At 38.8% G+C, this 21,555-nt stretch overlaps 1 protein-coding gene across 3 annotated transcripts in view; it reads right to left on the reverse strand.

Moving 5' to 3' along the window:
- The window catches only part of NKAIN3 (sodium/potassium transporting ATPase interacting 3), a 1,223,038-nt gene that overhangs the window by 81,912 nt on the left and 1,119,571 nt on the right, over positions 1-21,555 (reverse strand). For all 3 annotated transcript variants that reach the window (XR_007728326.1, XM_050802087.1, XM_050802086.1), the window contains one exon: positions 2,693-2,753. Coding sequence is in view for 2 of the 3 variants with exons in the window: in XM_050802087.1 (XP_050658044.1) it covers positions 2,693-2,753 (61 nt within the window). In the remaining variant the exon portion in view is untranslated. The remainder of the gene's footprint in view (positions 1-2,692; positions 2,754-21,555) is intronic.

The following is a 21,555-nucleotide window of genomic DNA, read 5'->3' on the forward strand; positions in this document are numbered from 1 at the left end:
AAGCTTTCCAGAAGTGTACTTAGACAAATTGGAAAGATACTAGTATTGTTTACTTATTTTATGTGTAAGTTTTGGAAAAATAATTCAAAAGACATGTCTTCCTGACAGAGGGTTGGTAATGTCATATGCAAGAGGCAGTTCATTATTGCACCTAAAAGCTAAGTGTTGGCACAAATAGTACTAGTGTATGAGATCGTTGCAATTGGTTTCAGACATTACATTTTGCTCACATCTGCCTTCTGAAGACCCTGGGACAACTTAATTACATCTGCACTTTTGTTTCCTACCTCTTTCAATAAAAAACATAAAATTACCCTCAGTTGAGAACTATCAGACTCAAATGTTTGTGACTGCTTTCCATTGTCATCTCTCTTCCAGCAGATTATCATGTTAAGTTAGTCTTGGGCATATATACTTTGCTTTGAGCACCCAAGTTTCGTTTTGACTCTGAGTCAATTTGAATTGATGACAACACAAGTACTATATCCAGATGTCTCTCAGTAATGTAATGTATGGCCCTCATAACAAACACTAGAATTAAACCACTAATAGAATAGTCTCCAACAGCTGCTTCAATCCCAGTTTGAAGGGCATTGAAATAGCTGATTCAGAGATTTCTATAGAGAAACTTAAGCTAATTAAAGACGTCAAAGTCAATGGAACGACAATATCTGTCAGTGAACAATACAATTTATATACACTGAAAAGAAGGCTAATAGAAGGTTAACAAAAGTATCCATTTAGATGAGTCTTTTATTTTGCATACCATTTTGCATTTCCCAGCTTTACTCAAACCACAAGTCTCAAGGAAAAGACTTTTGTATATTTACTGCACTAGATGGTAAGACTATTGATTAATTTGCCTTTTCTCCTACTGTTAAGTACAACTGAGCACTGGTGTCTTTTGAGAGTCTTCAAACAGTTCAGTGAGGAGGAAAAGAAAGAGGACTGTTTGTTTTGGTTGTTGTTGTTGTCTTATAACTACTCAAAAGTAGGTATCTACTTTATAAGAGATTCAACTGGGACTTATCAATTTTTTGACTTATTCAGCTCAAATTCCAATAACTTTCAGGTTGAAATTCCAGTTACTGTCGCTCATGCTCAACCAACTGTTTTTGGCTGTGCAGCCTGTTGTAGCTGTGGGTTGGAAGCATGCTGCTAACCTTCTGTATATTAACTTCATCAAGTTGTAGAACTACTAATAAAACTAAAAATAGAGATTTTGAAGTTAATCTCAAAATGAAAAGTGTTGTCATTGAACTGCACTTTTCAAGTGACAGAAATTTTTTGTGTTGTCTAGCACTAAACAAACAAACAAACAAACAAAAAACCCTGAGTAAGCATTAAATACATGATGCAATTTGTCTGCATGTTTTCACTGCCTGACACTTTTAATCTCAGGGTCTGAGGCTTGGTCAAATAAATTGAGACAAGACCCCATTAGATTCTGGATTCCAACTCATATATCATGCACCACCCATCTATTTGATGGGAAGCATTCATCAGACCCCTTTGAGGCTGTGTTCTGGAAGGAAGTTATAATGGCTAGCTACTTTGCTTCATTTTGTTACAAATTCAAACAATGACTGCAATGCAATCTCTGGTTTGGTTTGGTGTGATTTCTTTATCTAAAATAATTTATTTTTTGAAAGTTAAATTAAACTTTTGAAAGTAAATTAAAATTTTGAAAGTAGGCTGGGCACAGTGGCTCACGTCTGTAATCCCAGCACTTTGGGAGGCTGAGGCGGGTGGATCACGAGGTCAGGAAATCGAGACCATCCTGGCTAACACGGTGAAACCCCGTCTCTACTAAAAATATAAAAAAATTAGCCAGGTGTGGTGGCGGGCGCCTGTAGTCCCAGCTACTGGGGAGGCTGAAGCGGGAGAATGGCGTGAACCTGGGAGGCGGAGCTTACAGTGAGCGCAGATCGCGCCCCTGAACTCCAGCCTCGGTGACAGAGGGAGACTCAGTCTCAAAAAAAACCTTTTTTTTTTTAAAGTAAATTAAAATATGAGTCCCTAACAGAGTTGTGCCAAGAAGTGTCTTATACATCAGCAGGTGCTCAATGAAGGCCGTTTGTTGACCTATGCTGCTAAAGCTCTATTATATAACTACAGGTCATATTAATAAATGTTTTTCCTTTGGGTGTTCCGCTAAAACGTGATTTAGCTTTTAAGTATCCCATTAACTTTTTTTTTAGCACCTCGTAATTTTTTTTTTTTTTGCATCTCACCTGGAAGGTTGTAAATTTTAGTTGTTTTTCATTGCATTTTATATAGTTTATATACATATAGATCTTTCTGTAATGTATTATTGTATTGATATCATTACTGTTACTCAGACTTCAAAATTCTGCCACCAACATGCCTAAAATTGTTAATAGATAAAACAACCGTTGATTGTCTACTCAGCATAATGGTTAGATGTCTGATGAAAAGTTGCTAAGCTATATGACAGCAGTCCTTGGCCTTCTGAGTCTCTGCACGTGCTCTCACAAATTGAGAGTTTCAATATGTAGCGTCACCTTATTTGTGTGCAATTCAGTCTGTCAACTTTTGACTGTAACTTTAGTATGCTGAGTTCAATCATTTTAGACTCCAAATATAAGAGTTCATAACCCTGTAATGATTAGTTTTGGAAGCTGTATCTCATTCAAAAGGAACCCACAGGGAGAGAGAAAACAGTACTTACATGTGTCTTCTTCTTCCATGGAAATACTGATCACATAACAGGCATACACAAAACCCACCAACTGCAAAAGGGAAAACATGTGTACCTTAAGAATCTATGCCAAGTTTCCATACTTAAAGAGCCAATATAATCTAATAAAGATAAAAATTTATGAGCAACTTTTAAGAATTTGCAGTAGAAAACACTCTTTTAAAATGATAGCTGTGATTTTAAAAGAGCCTTTTCATTTCTATGTAGCCTCAATAGCTTTCTAAAAAGTACACAGAAATGGGGGGAAAAACCAATTTCTAGACATTTCACTTAGATTTTGATTTGGGACTTACAGTTCTTGTATTTTATAATCGGCAAAGATTATTAAGAAATCCATTTTAAACTTTTGATTTTTTTCTGATGATTGAGCATTTTGTACTAGCACTCATTAACTATAACTATTTTAATTTTTAAAAGCTACAGAAGGAATCAAAACATGTTGCTTATAAATTAAATACCAATCATCTACTTAATTATTTAAAATGCTCTGGGAATGTAAATCATATTTAGATACTAAATTGCTTTGTTAATCATACCACAAGAAAACACATTAACTTGCTGGTGATTCAGTAGTGATAAAATAAAATAGAAGAGATAATTTGTACTTTGGATACTAGTAGTTCAGAGAATAAATGCAGGTGTAGAATTTAACCTCTGCGTTTATGATGCTAAGAGGACGATTTTTATTCCATGGAGCCAAAGACACTGCAATTCCTAGAGGACAAAATTGTCAATGAATCTAGTTCAGTCTAAAAATACTTACTATAAGCACTTCAATAGGCATGAAAAATAGATACTTAATAGCTGCTGTAGTTTATCTTCTTGCCTTTGTTAACATTTGTTTCAACCCTTTACCCCCATTATAAAATAACACTGGGAAAAGAAACTTTTTCTGATAGTCCTGGTGTCAAAGGCTCAAGTTTCCAATGCAGAGAACAAGATTTCTGGGGCTTTTGACTACCCACGTGAATTAGGACCCTAAGCTTGTAATCCATCTCTGGACTGTCTAGACAAAGGTCAAGAAGCTCTGAGAGGATGAGAGGTTAGGGAAACGTTTAGGGTGAGGTCTTAGGAGAAGGACTTACAGAGAAATCTGCCAGGGTGCTGATGGCTCCTCCCACCCAGCGGGCACCTCCTCTCACGTCAAGCCAAGTGACGGGGTGCTTCAGAAAGCACTTGGGGAGCTTAATATTTCTTACACTTTGGGAAACATGGGGTCTTGGCAACCAACTCACACTTGGAAGAGTCAAAAGGCAAGAGGCTGTGTCTAGAGGGGTTTTTGGTAGCAGTGTGTGGAGACAGGACTGGGTGGAATCGTCAGGGTAGGATGTGTGTGTGTGCCCTTAGCCTGGGGGTAAGGCCTCTGGAGAGATCTTCCTGTGCTGTTCTGGAGTTGGAGCCATCCCAGAGGACTTCCTGGAAGGGCAGGTGACCTCAGAAAAAGGATGGTGGTACTTTGGCTATAGAAAGCAAATAGGGGTGCAAAGTGGCAAACCAGGGAGGCTGATCATCCGAGAAACAGGTAGGGATCTTAAAGGAGGGATGGGGTGGGATTCCGAAGAACCCCTAAAAGCACCCCATGAGAAGAAGCATGAGCGTGTGGAAGCTGTCACACCCAGAGAGTATCCCTGCCAGATTACAATGGAACCCGTCATGCTAACACCTTATTCCCTCCTTTTCTCCCATCATTTCTCCTTCTACTTCATCCCCACAATAACGCAGAGGAACAGGGAGAGAAGTGGAGTGAGAAGAGGAGGAGGCAGTGCCGTGTTCCCTCCTCTCTGCAAATCTGCAAGCTGAAATCAGGCCCAAGCTGAGCGGGAGAGTTTTTAAGTGGATGAGAATTTGCAGTGACCTGGACTAGATATTTAATATCTCTGAGGAGCTAAAAGAGCTATAAATTCTGCTTGAAATATGATCCAAAGGGTGAGATGAAACAAAGCCGTAATATGTACTTGAAGGGGCAGTGAGAGAACAAACAAAATTGCCTTTTGACTGTATTCTACCAACCCATTCAGTAAACCAGTTACATACACAAGAAACGGCCCCTAATCCCATCACTAATAACTGTACAATAGATTTCTTTCCAATCTTTCTCTCTTGTAGTTGCTATATATCACTTATACTCGTATGACCCAAGTTTATACTCTCCATAAGCTTAATTATTAATGACTACGTAAATTTGTATTATTTAAATATACTGCTATGTATTAATGTTCTATTATTGAAAGTTGTTTTCAAATTATAAATAATATTGTGAAAAATATTAATGCTTTTCCTGAATTTTTGATGATCTGATTCCCAGAGGTAAAATTATTATTGCAGAAGTGCCATTGAATATTTTTATGACTATTTTTTATACATTATTGGTTTTCAGAAAGTTTGTATCATCTATCCTACCACAGCAGTGACTGACAATGCTTGCTTTTCCATACCATAGGATAGCTCCACTTAAAAATACATGCCAAGAAAATAAACAGAATGGCATCCCTTCATTTATTTATTTTTGCAATAGTTTTCTTTCATCTAACATATTTTCATATTTTATTAGTCATTTATGTTTTTTCTTTTGTGAATGACCTCAGAAGTTCTTTGCCCATTTATTAACTTGATCTTGTTCTCGTTAATTTATATGAGGTCTTATGGGGGAAAGCCTTTGCTGTATTTGTTGCAAATTTTGTTTCTTTATGTTAGCCTGTGATAGTGATGATGCCATAATGTGGGGACATTTTATTACTAAACTGTATATTAGAAGGCATTTGCCAGCAAACAACTTTCTAGTTCTTGGTGGGTTCTCCCTTAGGGGTATGTGTGTATATGTGTATACCCGGAAGCATGCATACGTGTAAATCAGGAACTCTCTTGCATTAGTCTTCTGCTGTTGCTGTAAGAGATTGCTGCAAACTTAGTGGCTTAAAACAACACCAGTCTTACAGTTCTGAAGGTCAGGTGTCTGAAATGAGCCTTATGAGGCTAAAATCAAGGTGTCAGCAGGACTGTACTCCTAGAAGATCTGGCAAACTCTGTTTCCTTGCCTTTTTCAGCCACAAGAGGATGCCTGCATTCCTTAGCTGCAGCGGCTGATTCTGTCTCAGGCTGCCATCTCCCTGGTCCTTCCTTCCCCTCCTTCCTGTCCTGCTGTTAAGGATGTTGAACACACCTGGACAACTTAGGACAATCCCTCCGTGTTAAGGTCACATGATTATCAATCAATTTTATCTGCAACCTTTATTCATTCTCCTTTGCCATGTGCAGTGATTTATTCACAGGTTCCAGAGATGAGGATGTGGAAATCTTTAGGGAACTGTTATTCTGCCTATCACATCTGCCTATCACATGTGAACTCATATTTAGACTCACAGCAGGTTCCGCACAATTTAGGCCACAGTGGAGATGGAGAAATGACACTGAGAAAATTACTTAAATCTTACACAGGAACAGAAAACCAAACACCTCATGTTCTCACTCATTAGTGGGAGGTGAAGAATGGGAACACATGGACACATGGAGGGAAATATCACACACCAGGGCCTCTGGGGGGCAAGGAGAAGGGAGAGCATCAGGACAAATACCTAATACATGCAGGGCTTAAAACCTAAATGACAGGTTGATGGGCGCAGCAAGCCACCATGGCACGTGCATACCTATGTAACAAACCTGCATGTTCTGCACGTGTATCCCAGAACTTAAAGTGTAATAGCAAAACAAAACAAAACAAAAAGATTAAAGTAACCACTGAAAAAACTTAAAAAAAGAAAATTACTTAAGTTTTAATGTATGAAGTATGATTATGACATCCTAATTTTAAAAAATGATGAGAGGAAAATTTGACAAGTCACAATTCATAGCAATCCATTCTTGTCAGCAAATGCCATCTTTTATTATTGGGAAGAAAACTATGATCATCAATTTGGTGTTTTTACATCTAGTCCATGTTTTCTCATCCTACCTACAAATATAAATCCTAACAGCAGAACATAGTTATTTAATTTATTTATTTAACTTTTATTTTAGGTTTGGGGCTACGTGTGAAGGTTTGTTACATAGGCAAACACGTGGCAGGGGGTTTGTTGTACAGATTATTTCATCACACAGGTATTAAGTCCAGTACCCAATAGTTATCTTTTCTGCTCCTCTTCTTCCTCCCATCCTCCATCCTCAAGTAGACCCCAGTGTCTATTGTTTCCTTCTTTGTGTTCATAAGTTCTTATCATTTAGCTCTCATTTGTAAGTGAGAACATGTGGTATTTGGTTTTCTGTTCCTGCATTAGTTTGCTAAGGAAAATAGCCTCCAGCTCCGTCCATTTTCCCACAACATATATGATTTCATTATTTTTTATGGCTGCATAGTATTCCATGGTGTATATGTACCACAATTTCTTTATCCAGTCTATCATTGATGGACATTTGGGTGGATTCCATGTTTTTACTATTGAGAATAGTGCAGCAATAAACATAGGCATGCATGTCTCTTTATAATAGAGTGATTTATATTGCTTTGGGTATACACCCAGTAACAGGATTGCTGGATTGCATGGTAGTTCTGCTTTTTGCCCTTTGAGGAATTGCCACACTGATTTTCACAATGATTGACCTAATTTACACTTCCACCAAAAGTGTATAAGCAGATCATCATAATTATTTGAAACAGCACATTTCAAACAGTTTTCTTGACAATTTCAAATTCTGGGAGTATTATCTTTTCACTTTGATTAGATCATTGTTGTTTTTATTTTGCATTGTACCTGACAGTGAGCTTGTACTAGGAGGACACACGTCAACTCTGCTATTAAAAAAATTCATACATGTCCATAATTAGTTTTATCTTTAATGCATGGATTCTTCCAAGAAAACATCTATGCCACTTGAAATTTTGTGAACATTAGTTTTCTTAAAAACAGATAATACAATCTGTAAATCTACTAAACCCTGCACAGAGATTGTAATTCATCTCAATACACCCAACACAATTGTCACTGCTAACTGCATTACACTATGGAGTTTTGCTCCCCCACAGGCTACTGCTCGCATAGTCATGCATCACATAACAACATTTCCATCAGTGATGAACCACATAAATAATGGTAGTTTCATGAAATTATAATGGGGCTGAAAAATTCCTATTGACATCGTAGCTATTGTGACATCATAGCACATGCAACACTCACATATTTGTGTTAATGCTGTTGTAAACAAATCTACTGCACTGCCAATCATATAAAAGTATAGCAAACACAAATACGTAGAGTATATAATACTTGATATTGATAGTGAGCAGTGATGCTACTGGTTTATGTTTTTATACTATACTTCTTACTGTAGAGTGTACTCCTTCTACCTGGAAAAAAAAAAAAAGTTCAATGCAAAACAGCCTCAGGCAGGTCCTTCAGAAGGTGTTTCAGAAGGCATTGTTATCATAGGAGATGACAGCTTCATGCCTGTTATTGCCAGTGAAAACCTTCCCATGAAAGAGGATATGGAGGGAGAAGACAGCGATATTGATGATACTGACCCCAGAGATACTGATGATTAGACTGAGGCTAATGTGTGTGTTTGGATCTCAGTTTTTTCTTTTCTTTACTTTTCTTTTTTTTTTTCTTTAAGACAGAGTTTCGCTCTTGTTGCCTAGGCTGGAGTGCAATGGCGCAATCTCAGCTCACCAGAACCCCTGCCTCCTAGGTTCAGAGGATTCTCCTGCCTCAGTCTCCTGAGTTGCTGGGAGTACAAGCATGCACCACCATGCCTGACTAATTGTGTAATTTTAGTAGAGACGGGATTTCTCCATGTTGGTCAGGCTGGTCTCGAACTGCCGACCTCATGTTATTCACCTGCCTCGGCCTCCCAAAGTGCTGGAATTAGAGGCGTGAGCCACCGTGCCCAGCTGGATCTTAGTTTTTAACAAAGAAGTTTAAAAAGTTAAAAAAAAATTAATAGAAAAGGGTTTATAAATAGGATGTAAAGAAAAAATATTTTTGTACAACTGCACAAGGTCTATGTGTTTGTGTTATAAGCTAAGTGCTATTTTAAGAGTGAAAAAGTTCTTTAAAAAGTTTATAAACTAAAAAAGTTACAGTAAGCTAAGATGAATTTGTTATTGAAGAAAGTAAATTTAAAAAAATAAATGTAGTATAGCCTAAGTGTACAGTGATTATAGTCCACAGCAGTGTTGAGTAACATCCTAGGCCTTCACATTCACCAACCACTCCCTCACCAACTCACCGAGAGCAACTTCCAGTCCTGCAAGCTCCAACTATGGTAAGTGCCATATACAGGCTTATCCACTTTTACGTGTTATACCATATTTTTACTGCACTTCTTCTATATTTAGATACGTAAATACTTACCATTGTGTTACAATTGCCTATAGTATTCAGTACAGTAACAGTGCTATAGAGGTTTGTAGGCTAGGTGTGTAGTAGGCTATACCACCTAGGTCTGTGTAAGTAAACTCTATGATGTTCCCACAATGATGAAATCGCCTAAGGCCGCATTTCTCAGAATTTATCCCGGTAGTTAAGTAACATGAGACCTTCTGGCATATAGGCCTAGTAAGGCTACCAGTGTTAAACTATAAGTCAGATATTGTTACTAGCTAATGTTCCTTAGGTTTTTAGATAAAAATAAATAGAAAAAGAAGCTGCAACTTCCTATGCTTCCACGGATTATCCTGTGCATCCCTTTCAATACATGCATTTTCTGTTGTTATTTTGTGTACCTCTTTGAATTCATTACTTTGGGGGGCTTACTTCGAAGATGATCCTTTAGCTTGAAAAATAGTTCAGTAAGTTTGGGCGGCATGAGTTCTAGTGTCATAAATATTGATAAATCAGATTTCTTTTGAAATCTAAGGAGCTAGACCAAGCAGCAGCCAGGCAGATCAAGATTCTCTTCCTATCCACTGTGACTAAAATGACTGACACTCTGGATTTTCTTTCAGTGGCACTGCAAGGAAGGAGAAGGATAGTAGCAGAATGGAGGAATCAGGCTGCAATGGAAAATTTCTGTACAAGGAGTTCTGTTGTTTTGCATACAGACAGAAATTTAGATGAGGCATTGCGAATTCTATGTTGGAAGTTGCTTATTGGATAGTAAGCCCATAGTTGCTTGATAGTTTTTTTGTATTCCAATGATTATCCCTCCACAACAAACTCAGGTAAGTTAAATCTCACAAATCATTATTTTTTCATCTATATAGGTGAGAGGTAAGCAAAGATATATCAAAATGTTTTGATTGAGTACTATGGGATTTTTCCAGTGTAAAGCTAAAGTCTTCATGATAGCTCAATGCCACAATGAATATTATTTTCTAATGTTCTAATATATTGCCTCCCCTCTGTTTTTGGAAAAAATATAATACTTCTACCCACACCTTTATATTGAATTAAAGTAAATTATTATTTTGTCTTTTTTGATGTTTTTCAATATGAGAATGATGCCTAAAGTGTATATTAGCATATTGTTAGCCTCTTTGACAGGACATATGTATTTCGGTGTTTTCTAATATTGGCTCATTCAATTTGTCCTGCTAGAGTCCATCAGCATCTACTGTTTGATCCATTGGCATTTACTGGAAGAAAGGCCAGAGGATTGATGAGAACGTCTCTTGAGAACAAACTCAGTCATGCTGATACATTGTTTTCACATATCAATATATAGAGTTGATTTGATGGAGTTGAGCCTGGAAATCCAACAGGAGACCAATTTCCCTTGAAAAAAAAAATCCTATCCCGATGGAAGAATCTTGACCCGAAACTAAGTGTATACTACCCTCTACTAGTTTATCTTTCCACTGTTGTAAGAGGACTGGAAATTGTTAACTGTTAGTAGTTGAACTATATATTATTTTGTTATATATTCACACATTTAAGGAAAAAAATCTAGGTACCCTCTAAGAAATCTTTATAATAGAAAATAAAATTGTATTTGTTGCAGGAAATCTTTATGTGATTTTAATGCACACTTTCTTCTAGGCTAAAAAGAAAGATGTTGACCAGATGACTAACATTGAAAAATAAATGCAAACTTTGCAGTATTTATTTTATCCTTCACGTAAGTACAGTTGAAATTCAAAGAGAGGTTTGGGAGGAGGATGAGGCATTAAGCAAGTTATGTATGAGAAGATGGTTATAGATGAACTTTTATGAAGGCAAAAGAGAGTAAGCTCTTTGGATATTTTTTTCAGAAATATGTGTTTACTTAAGTTCTATGCAACTTATACTTTTTTCTCATAGTTTTAAGACCATGGATTATTCTAAAAATATTGATTTAACTGCATTTTCTGAAAAGATTCATTGTCTATGTGCTAAAGAGAACTGGTCAATTTATTTATTTTTACTTTTCCAAATAACTAGTCTTTTGATGGACAGAAAGTAAGGTCAGTTTCTTAATATGGAAGCATGTTATGCCTCCCTATCCAGTGAATATTTTCTTACTGATAAATGTGGGAATGTACAATTTTAAAAGAACAGAGCAATGTATAGCAAGAAAAAATTTGTTAGATCTAACTATTCACTAATGGACCTTAATATTGTCTTGATAGATGACATGAAAGAATTTTTGGCCAGGCAATTGAGACAGACAGTACCATTAGCTGAAAACAATAAGACGATGACATGCCATGCTAGAAATATTAAATCATTCTTCAAGTCCTCAAACAGAATTTGGAACCATAATCTCAATATTATTATAAATGAATTAATTAAAACTTTCCTTTTACTTTTGCCTTATTGATGGGCACACTCATAAAATATTTATTCCAAAAATTACTTTTGTTATTGTGATTAACCAAACTGCTGCTTAATTAATAATGTTACCCTCATGAGAAACTGTCTAGACATCATGTTAATAAGCAATTTGTAGATGACTGACTGTTGTGTAGTTCTTGATTCCCCAGAATTTGAATTTAAATAGTCCCTGTGGCTTTCTGCTTGTCTACAAGAAGTGGAAAATGTATTCTTGCCAATAACAAACACATACAAAGTAAATAACATCAGCATAACAATCTTGATTATCTCTGCTTTTAATAAAGTTTTAAAAAGAATCATTCATTTTAAGGACACCTTCTGTCTTCTCTCACTAAAGGTATCCATTTCTGTAGTTATATAATTTAAAATAACTTTCTTCTCTATATTGTAAATTCTGACAGCATACTTTCCATCTTCTTTGATATATTTACTTAATGCAAATGACATAAAACTACATTCTAACTCCACTTTTTGTTAAGAGATTGATTATTTTTTTGCAAACAGAATTTGTATGTGGGGTTGGTTTGTTTTGACCTGCAGGCCTTGTATAAGAATTGACTAGATTAGGTTTCACATCTGTAGATACTAGGAGGATAATCACTGGCTGTGTGTCCTGCTAGTTGTGAATCTTACTAAGAATGAATTAAAAAATTGAGTCATCCCTGAAATCATGTGTCTTTAGTGGCCACTTTTATGTGAAATAGATGGATAAAAAAAGCTCATCCAGGGAACTCAGAGAAGAGAGGATTGCTGGACTTGAAGAAAGACAGAAGGATCCCTGAACAACATAACTCCCCAATCACTCTCCTGTTTCCCCACATTCACACCAACATTGACGTCTTAAAGCTTAAGAGAATCCTTAAGGAATGATAGAAGTTTCTCTATTTAATACATGGTGTATTAGTCTGTTCTCATGCTGTTAATAAAGACATACCTAAGACTGGGTAATTTACAAAGGAGAGAGGTTTAATGGACTCACAGCTTCATTGCTAAGGAGGCCTCACAATCATGGCAGAAGGCAAAGGTGGAGAAAAGTCATGTCTTACATGGCAGGAGGCAAGAGAGTGTGTGCAGGGGAACTCCCCTTTATAAAACCATCAGATATTATGAGACTTATTCACTATCATGAGAACAGCATGGGAAAGACCCACAGTCAAGATTCAACTATCTCCCACTGGGTCCCTGCCATGACATGTGGGAATTATGGGAGCTATAATTCAAGATGAGATTTGGATGGGGACACAGCCAAACCATAACATTCCACTCCTGGCCCAAATATCATGTCCTCACATTTCAAAATGAATCATTCCTTCTCAACTGTCCCCGAGAGTCTTAATGCATTTCAGCATTAACCCAAAAGTCCAGAGTCCAAAGTATCATCTGAGACAAAGCAAGTCCCTTCCACCTATGAGCCTGTAAAATCAAAAACAAGTTAGTTACTTCCAAGATACAATGGAGATACAGGCATTGGGTAAATACTCCTGTTCCAAATGGGAGAAATTGACCAAATAAAGGGGCTACAGGCCCCTTGGAAGTCCAAAATCCAGTGGGGCAGTAGGCTCCAAAATGATCTCCTTTGACTCCATGTCTCACATACAGGTCACACTGATGCAAGGGGTGGGTTCCCATGGTCTTGAGCAGCTCCACAGCTGTGGCTTTGCAGGGTATCACCCCCATCCTGGCTGCTTTCATAGACAGACGTTGAGTGTCTGTGGATTTTGTAGGTCTATGGTGCAAGCTGTCAGTGGATCTACCATTCTGGGGTCTGAAGGACAGTGGCCCTCTTCTCATAGCTCCACTAGGCATTGCCCCAGTGGGGACTCTGTGTGGGGATTCCCACTGCACATTTCCCTTCTGCACTGCACCAGCAGAGGTTCTCCACAAGGGCTCTGCTCCTGCAGCACACCTCTGCCTGGACATCCAGGTATTTCCATACATCCTCTGAAATCTAGGTGGAAGTTCTCAAACCTCAATTCTTAACTTCTGTGCCCCTGCAGGCCCAATACCATGTGTAAGTTGTCAAGGCTTGGGGCTTGCACCCTCTGAAGCAACAGTCTGAGCTGTACATTGGCCCCTTTTAGCCACAACTGGGATGAAGGGCACCAAGTCTCAAGACTGTACAAAGCAGCAAGGCCCTGGGCCCAGCCCATGAAACCATTTTTTCCTTTGAGGCCTACCAGCTTGTTATGGGAGGGGCTGCTATGAAGACCTCTGAAATGCCCTGGAGACATTTTCCCCATTGTCCCAGCAATTAACATTTGACTTCTTATACAAATTTCTGCAGCCAGCTTGAATTTCTCCTCAGAAAATGGGTTTTGCTTTTGTATTGCATCATCAGCCTGCAAATTTTTTGAACTTTAATGCTCTGCTTCCCTTTTAAACACAAGTTCCAATTCCAAACTATATCTTTATTAATACATAAATACATTAATATGTAACAGCACCCAAATCACCTCTTAAATGCTTTGCTGCTTAGAAATTTCTTCTGTCTGATACCCTAAATTATAGCTCTCAAGTTCAAAGATCTACAGATCTCTAGGGAAGGGGCAAAATGCCACCAGTCTCTTTGCTAAAACATAGAAAGAGTCACCTTAATTTTACTTTCCAACAAGTTCCTCATCTCCATCTGAGACTACTCGACCAGGACTTCATTGTCCATATCACTATCAGCATTTTGAACAAAGCTATTCATAAGTCTCTGGGGAGTTCCAAACTTTTTCATACCTTCCTGTCTTCTGAGCCCTTCAAACTCTTCCAATCTCTTCCTGTTACCTAGTTTCAAAGTTGCTTCCACATCTTTTGGTACCTTTACAGAAGTACGCCACTCCTGGTACCAATTTACTGTATTAGTCTGTTCTCACATTGCTAATAAAGACCTATTACCCAATACTGGGTAATTTATAAAGGAAAGAGATTTAATTGACTCACAGTTGCACATGGCTGAGGAGGCCTCACAATCATGATGGAAGGCAAAGGATGAGCAAAGTCATGTCTTACATGGCGGCATGCAAGATATCGTGTGCAGGGAAACTCCCCTTTATAAAACCATCAGATCTCATGAGACTTATTTACTATCATGAGAACAGCATGGAAAAGTCCCACTCCCATGATTCAATTATCTCCCATCAGGTCCCTCCCATGACACGTGGGAATTATTGGAGCTACAATTCAAGATGAGATTTGGGTGGGGACACGGTCAAACCATATCGCACAGGTTCTACAATGCTGCTCGTTAGTTATTGTTTCCTCAAGTTCAAAATGACTCTATGAAATCCTTCACCAAGGCTGCGTATGGGAGGCAGACAGAGACTGACACACTGCTCTGTGCGGAGCTTTATTCCAATGAAAGTCATTAAGCTGAACATTTGTGAATAGAAAGCTTCCATATGTAACATATTTGGGTTAAGGTATTAAGTAACTTCTAAGAGAAAGCATAGCTACCTAATGTCAGAAACTTTGCAGGGATTTTACCCTACTTATAAATTAACAAATTAGTCTATTACTGTTCCATGGGTGCTGGGTCAGAAACAAAGGAGTTTTACTCACAATGCAGAGGGCAACACAAGTTTCATATATCTTTTCTCCATTTATCATGCTTCTTGGGCCTTGATGGATGCGTGTACACCTGTGGGTTGTGTTATTGGGAAGAAATTCTGTGCTGTTCTCACAGTAAGGCGAATCCAGCCTACTTTCTGTGGGGGTGTGATGGGGAAGAAGTTAATTCATCCCTGAAGGTGGCTTGATGAAAGCACAATGCTGAGAAATTCTCAGGTAAAGAGCAATGACACATGTAGAGGTTAACAGAATATCTGTAGATGGTATTTAAAGCCATGTGACTGAATTAGATCACTAAGGAAATGAGTGAAGTCAGAGAAGGGGTCCATGGATGAAGTTCTGGAGCATCATAACATTCAGCAATTGGAGAGAAGACTAGAAACCAGCAAAAGAGACGAAAAAGGACTGACAAGAGAAGTATGAGGGGTACAGAAATGGAGGCTATTGGACGTGTTAAAGGTCTCTGATAGGTTAAGAACAATGACTGAGCATTGAATAGTGTACTGGACAAGTGGAAGACATCAGTGGTCTTAATGATGGTCATTCTGGTGGAGAGAAGGACAAAAATTCGATCAGAGCAGGTTCAACAGAAAATAAAATGTTAACAGTTCTTTCAAGGAGTTTTACTGAAAGAGGAGGAGAAAAAGGAGAGTTGCTGGAGAAAAATATGAAGTCAGTGAGGTTTCTTTATTTTTTAAAAGGTGAGTTTTATAGCAATTATAGCATATTTGAATTTTGATGGTAATAAACACTTTCTTAAATCTTTATTCACAATTGGAGGTAGGTACTCAATAACAAAGATTATTTCACAGGTGCAAGTGCACATGCACTTGTTATACACTTCCAGCCCCTTTATGATCCAGCTTCAGCCTGGCTCCAAGGCTTAACTTCCACTCTCCTCTGCCATGCATCTGTACTCCAACTCCCTGAGTACACCCCATTATTTGCTTGCCCGTGACCCCTCACCCTGTTCTCATATCTCTGCATGCACAAACCCTCTCATTCTTTAAGCCCAGTTGTAAATGTCACTTTCTTTGATTTCTTTAGTTGATCCATCTCTAGTCTGAACAGTGTCTACACTTTGTTCTTATATCTGTAATGGCAGCTTCAAAGTACTGCTTAGTATCACAGCATTGTGTCCATTCATTATCTTCTAAGTAGGTCCTGGAAGGCAGGAACTACCCTCTGAGAGACCTGACGCAAAGGTTGTGTCCTCTGAGAGTCCTGCCCCACCTCCATCAGACCCAAGTCTCACCTTGAATTGTAATAATCCCCAAGCTTCTTCCTCTACTTTGACACATTAGCATACTCCTCAAATAAAGCACATTTCGCATGGTGATTATACTTATTTACATGTTTGTCTCTACTATGAAGCTCTTCCAGGATGAGAGCTTTTTCTCAATTCAACTGTGCATTTCTAACACTTAGCACTGCCTGCTAAGAAGAATGTATTCATCAAATGTTTCTGAATGAATAAATGATGAGAAGAATTGCATTGCAAAGTGAGATAGGGGAGGAAAACCAGTATGTCTGAAATACAGTGGATGAATTTCAGAACTCCAGCATGGTAGCAATCCTGAAGTTCCCTCGTGGGTCACCATGTTGCTCAGCCACTGTAAACTCCAGCTCTGCTTGTGTGCATCACAGTTATTGCCATGATTCAATAAGTTCTCCAGATTTTTGCTGCTTTGCTTTGATATTGTTTGGATCATGCACTAAACATGAGAACAAGTCAATGATTATATAATACCATCTTTAACAGATGGATGAAGTGTAAACATGTGGAAAGAAAAGGGATATTAGAGTCTTTTCGCTTATGGGTTAACATTGGTTGATTTTACATGAAACCAAACATTTGAAAGATATTAAAAATAACTGTGGATATTTCAGAATGCATACTGCTTCTATCACTGGGGAGAGAGAAATAATATGACAGGATAAGATTTTTCCAGCCACTCTGTTGAACTGATACAGCAGTTGTCATCAGGCAGGCAGTGTTCCAACCCTCATAGCAAGCCTAAATTCAGCATACTCTCTTGTCCTAAGTCAGGATGATAAACGATGGAATGTCCAGATGCATAACATGTGGCTACTAATTTGGGAAACTTTCAAGTCCATCTTCTAAGGGGTTGAGGGCTCAGCTTTGTCCAAGGTTTCACCTTCAGTTTTGGGTTGGACAGTGATATGGTTTGGCTCTGTGTCTAAATCTCACTTTGAGTTGTAATAATCCCCATGTGTCAAGGGTGGGACCAGGTGGAGATAATTGAATCATGGGGATGATTTCCCCCACGCTGTTCTCATGATAGTGAATGAGTCCCCATGAGATCTGGTGGTTTTATCAGGGGCTTCCCCCTTCTCTCGACACTCATTCTCTCTCCTGCCACGCTGTGAAAAGGTGCCTTCTGCCATGATTGTAAGTTTCCTGAGGCTTCCCTAGCCATGCTGAACTGTGAGTCAATTAAACCTCTTTCTTTTATAAATTACCCAGTCTTGGGTATTTCTTCATAGCAGTGTGAGAACAGATTAATACAGGCAGCATATTTATCCTTCCTTATTCTAGAGGGCTTATCAAAAACTCTGAGACTGAAGAAGAGGCAGCAGGTGGACAGTTTCATCTCCCCATGCTTTGTGGCCACATTTCTTTTTCTATGGCTCCCGAGACGGCCCTTTGGTGTGACAGTCACCCGGGCCCCTCTGTGCTCTCTTGTGTGGCCAGCGGAATGGAAGTCTAGGCTCTTAGGATTCTCAAGGGAAGAAGTCTTAGGAAAGACTGGCCTCTTATTTATTTGGATCACTCTGGGGAGAGTGTGACTCCCAGTAATACCTAATCTGTTTGTTTTTATCAAGCTGCTCCTACTGTTCCTTCAGGAATCCAGAATTAGAGCTGCATCTTTTATGGAAGTGTCCTATGCCAAGTGAAGCCTGAAATTATGTGAAGACATTTGGTTCATTCTCCTAAGAGTCCCACTGGCACCCTGGACTCCAAATGAATCAATGAATATGGAAATAAGTTGTTTTCTCCACGATGACCATAAAAATTCACAACAGCAGCAGCATCACATTTATTCAAGCTCTGGGGATTTACTGCCCTTATGTGTATGGGAAGCACTTGTGGAGACAGCTTCAAAATGAAAAACAAATGATTTGCTGGCCTCTACCAAGGAAGATAAGACTTTCAATGACATATCTTCTGTGATACAGACACTCTGCACACACTAGCTCAGCAATATCATGGAGGACATCAATGTTACCCTGACTCACAAAGAACCTTGTTCTAAGATAATGCATTTCTGGTGGCAAGTCATTAAGGAATAAGAATGTTGTCTAAGATTTTTTTATTTTTTGTAAAGGGGCCTATTTAAGTAGATCATTTCATATAGGACTTTTCTAAGTGTGCCTTGCCAAATTCAATAATTCTTCAATGGTGTTATGTGACTAGTTTGATAGGGTCATTATATCTGAGTGTTATGGGGTCATTTGAAGAAAAATACTTCCATCAAGGAAAAATTCCATCTAATCTTTACCCGTTTACAATCCAAAATGTAAACTAGAAGAGAATTCATAAATGTGTCACTTGACTACGGGTATATCTTGAGGATAGAGAGTTGTTTTTGTCGTGTCAGAATGTGACAGGTAAGGTCTTGGGTTGGGTTGAGTATACATGTCTTTGTGGCTATGGGGACTTATAAATTATCTAGGTTACACTGAGCTCTGCCTCCTCCATGCTTGATCGTTTAAATGCAGTCAGACCCAAGGAACTGGAGTAAAAGTTGGGCTTGGGCAGGAGCCCTTGGCCTGTGTCTATTCAGGCTGACCTCAGATTTGCTTATTCAACCTCTGTTCCATATTCCCATCTTGAGCTATTGACATCAGCTTCTAGCTACTCAAAACCCTTGTTCTTACCACTCATTTTGAATCTGGTTTCTGGCTTACTAGAGCATTTGGACTCTTTTTGTGCCCCTTCCACCTTGGGGCTCCCTCGGTATTTCACGAAACATATTTGTGCCAATGGATCGCCAGATACAGATTTCCACAGAACCACATAACCCAGCAGTAGGTGTTCATCTCCAGGTTGTATGCATTGAGAGCTGAGGTCCCCAGAGCGCCTACTGGGAGGCCGTGGATGGCAGAGCAGCTGTGCTCTGATCCCCATGCTTAGGCATTCAGGCACCACCCTGTGGACATATAGACTGGCATGTCCACCCCCTGCCTGTCTGTTTGTCACTGAGCAGCTGACTTAGCCAATAAGGAGCTATTGAGGGTATGTTTTTTGCAAATGGCAATGTCTGGAGCCCTTTCTGTTGCAGGTGCTGTTCCTGCCATCCAGTGAGTCATGGTAAATTCAGTAGACTGTTCAGCCCCTCGATGCAGAAAAAGCCACATACAGAAACATGGAGTTTATAGATCTCAGGAGAATCTAACAGAAAGACAGGCATTCCTCTATCCATATGTGTTTGTGGAAGTTGAGAGATGTTTCGTAATAGGGAAACCTGCTTTTCTGTAATTGAATGGTGTTTCATGGCCTTCCTAACTTGTGGGAAGTATGTAAAAGTCTTACCTAGTGAAATGTGGCAGATGCTGTGATCTGCTGAATCAGCAGATGGAGTCCATGACATCTAATTCCACTGCCTTGCACAAGAGTCAAAATTAGACTGATGATGCTGTAGGCCCAGCTCTGAGAAGGCCCCAGGGTGTTATGTGTGAGAAACTGGCCACAGTATCAGCTTTCTCTCTCTCTCTCTCTCTCTCTCTCTTTTTTTTCTTAAGATAGAGCGTCTTGCTGTGTTTTCCAGGCTAACCTTGAACTCCTGGACTCAAGCAACCCTCCTGCCTCAGCTTCCCAAGTGGTAAGTAGCTCATACTGGAGGCCCATACCACCGCTCCCAGTTCAGTACCATCTTTCACAACTGATAGACCTTTGAGTGAAGCCCATTGTGTAGCCTACGACCTGCCCATCCTCTGTCATTGCTGCAACAGATCATAGACCATCCACTTCAGGATCAAGGGTGGGAGAGGATCTCATGTCATTGACTACTGGGCCTCCCCTATGGTCTTGGCAGAATGGACACTGAGTATCACCACTTTTCCTGTATTGTGCTCCTACATCCTCCTTGGATCTGAGACTTTGTATCTCTTCTCTCCCGACCACTGGATATAGTGCACCTCTATTCTCAGGACCATTACTGTTCTTGGGTGGCAGGGATTCAAGGGGTTCCATCTGACACTTGGGGGATCAACATGAGACAACTCTTGCCAACAGCATTGCTCTGGTGTACCCAGGTCTCAGGATGGGTTTCAGTCTTGTTCCAACACTCACCTCACAGTTGATGGTTATGGTGGTCGAGAGTCCATCTTTGTGGTCAGAAAGATCTCAGTTTAAATTTTGCCTTTGCCACTACTCTTAGAGTGAGCCTTGGGTACGGTATTTAACCTCGCTGAGCCTCAGTTTCTAATCTGTCAAATAGATGTAATCATACTACTTCATCAATTATTGTGAAGATTATCAAGGTAATGCATATCTAGTGCTTAGCACGGGGTTTAGTTGGACACTATTCTGAACACTATGTGTCCATTAATTCATTAAGTTCTTATATTTCCAAGTGCTAAGTTTTATTGCTGATTTCATTCTATGTGTGAGAAAATTGAGGCACAGAGGTTAATTAACTTCTACCCAAACCACTTAGGTGGAGATGCTCTGGCTTTGGAACCCATGATGTTAATCCCTCTGCTTACTGTTGATCAATATGCAGTTCTCCTTCCACAGTCCAAAGCTGCATTTACTTAGCAAAGTAGTGGCGAGATCTTTTACATTGTAATCCCCAGAATGATGATGTAATTCTTCAGAGTAATCCTTACTTAGAATTAAGTGCTATCCACCTCCACATATTGCTCACTGTATGCTATGGATTTAAAAGCATTTTTTCCAGCACAAGAAGCACAAGATTTGAGTCAAAAGCACAACATAGCTCCAGGATGCTTGTGTCTAATAATCTAGAGTTCTTAAACTTTACCTTTGGCCTTATTGTAACTTTTTCAATTCAATGAGCAACGGCCATAATTTTTTTCATAATAATATGTTGAAATCAATAGAAATGAGAACTTTTCCATGAATGGTACCCATTTTCTTTATAGCTTTTTTTTTTTTTTTAAATTTCAGTAGCTTTAGGGGTATAAGTAGTTTTAGTTACATGGATGAATCATAAAATAGTGAAGTCTGAAATTTTAGTGTATCCATCACCTGAGTAGTGTACAGTGTACCCAATATGTATTTTTAAAAATTATTTTTTTGTGTGGGTACATTGAAGGTGTATATATTTGTGGGCTACATGAGATGTTTTGATGCAGGCATGCAATGCATAATAATTCCATCATGTGAAATGGGGTATCCATCCCTTCAAGCATTTATCCTTTATGTACAAACAATCCAAATTATACTTTTTCAGTTATTTAAAAATGTACAATTAAGTTATTATAGACATTATAGACACTATAGTCACCGTGTTATGCTATTGAACACTAGGTCTTATTCATTCT

Source organism: Macaca thibetana, chromosome 8 (genome assembly GCF_024542745.1).
Source record: "Macaca thibetana thibetana isolate TM-01 chromosome 8, ASM2454274v1, whole genome shotgun sequence".
Taxonomy (NCBI): Eukaryota; Metazoa; Chordata; class Mammalia; order Primates; family Cercopithecidae; genus Macaca; species Macaca thibetana.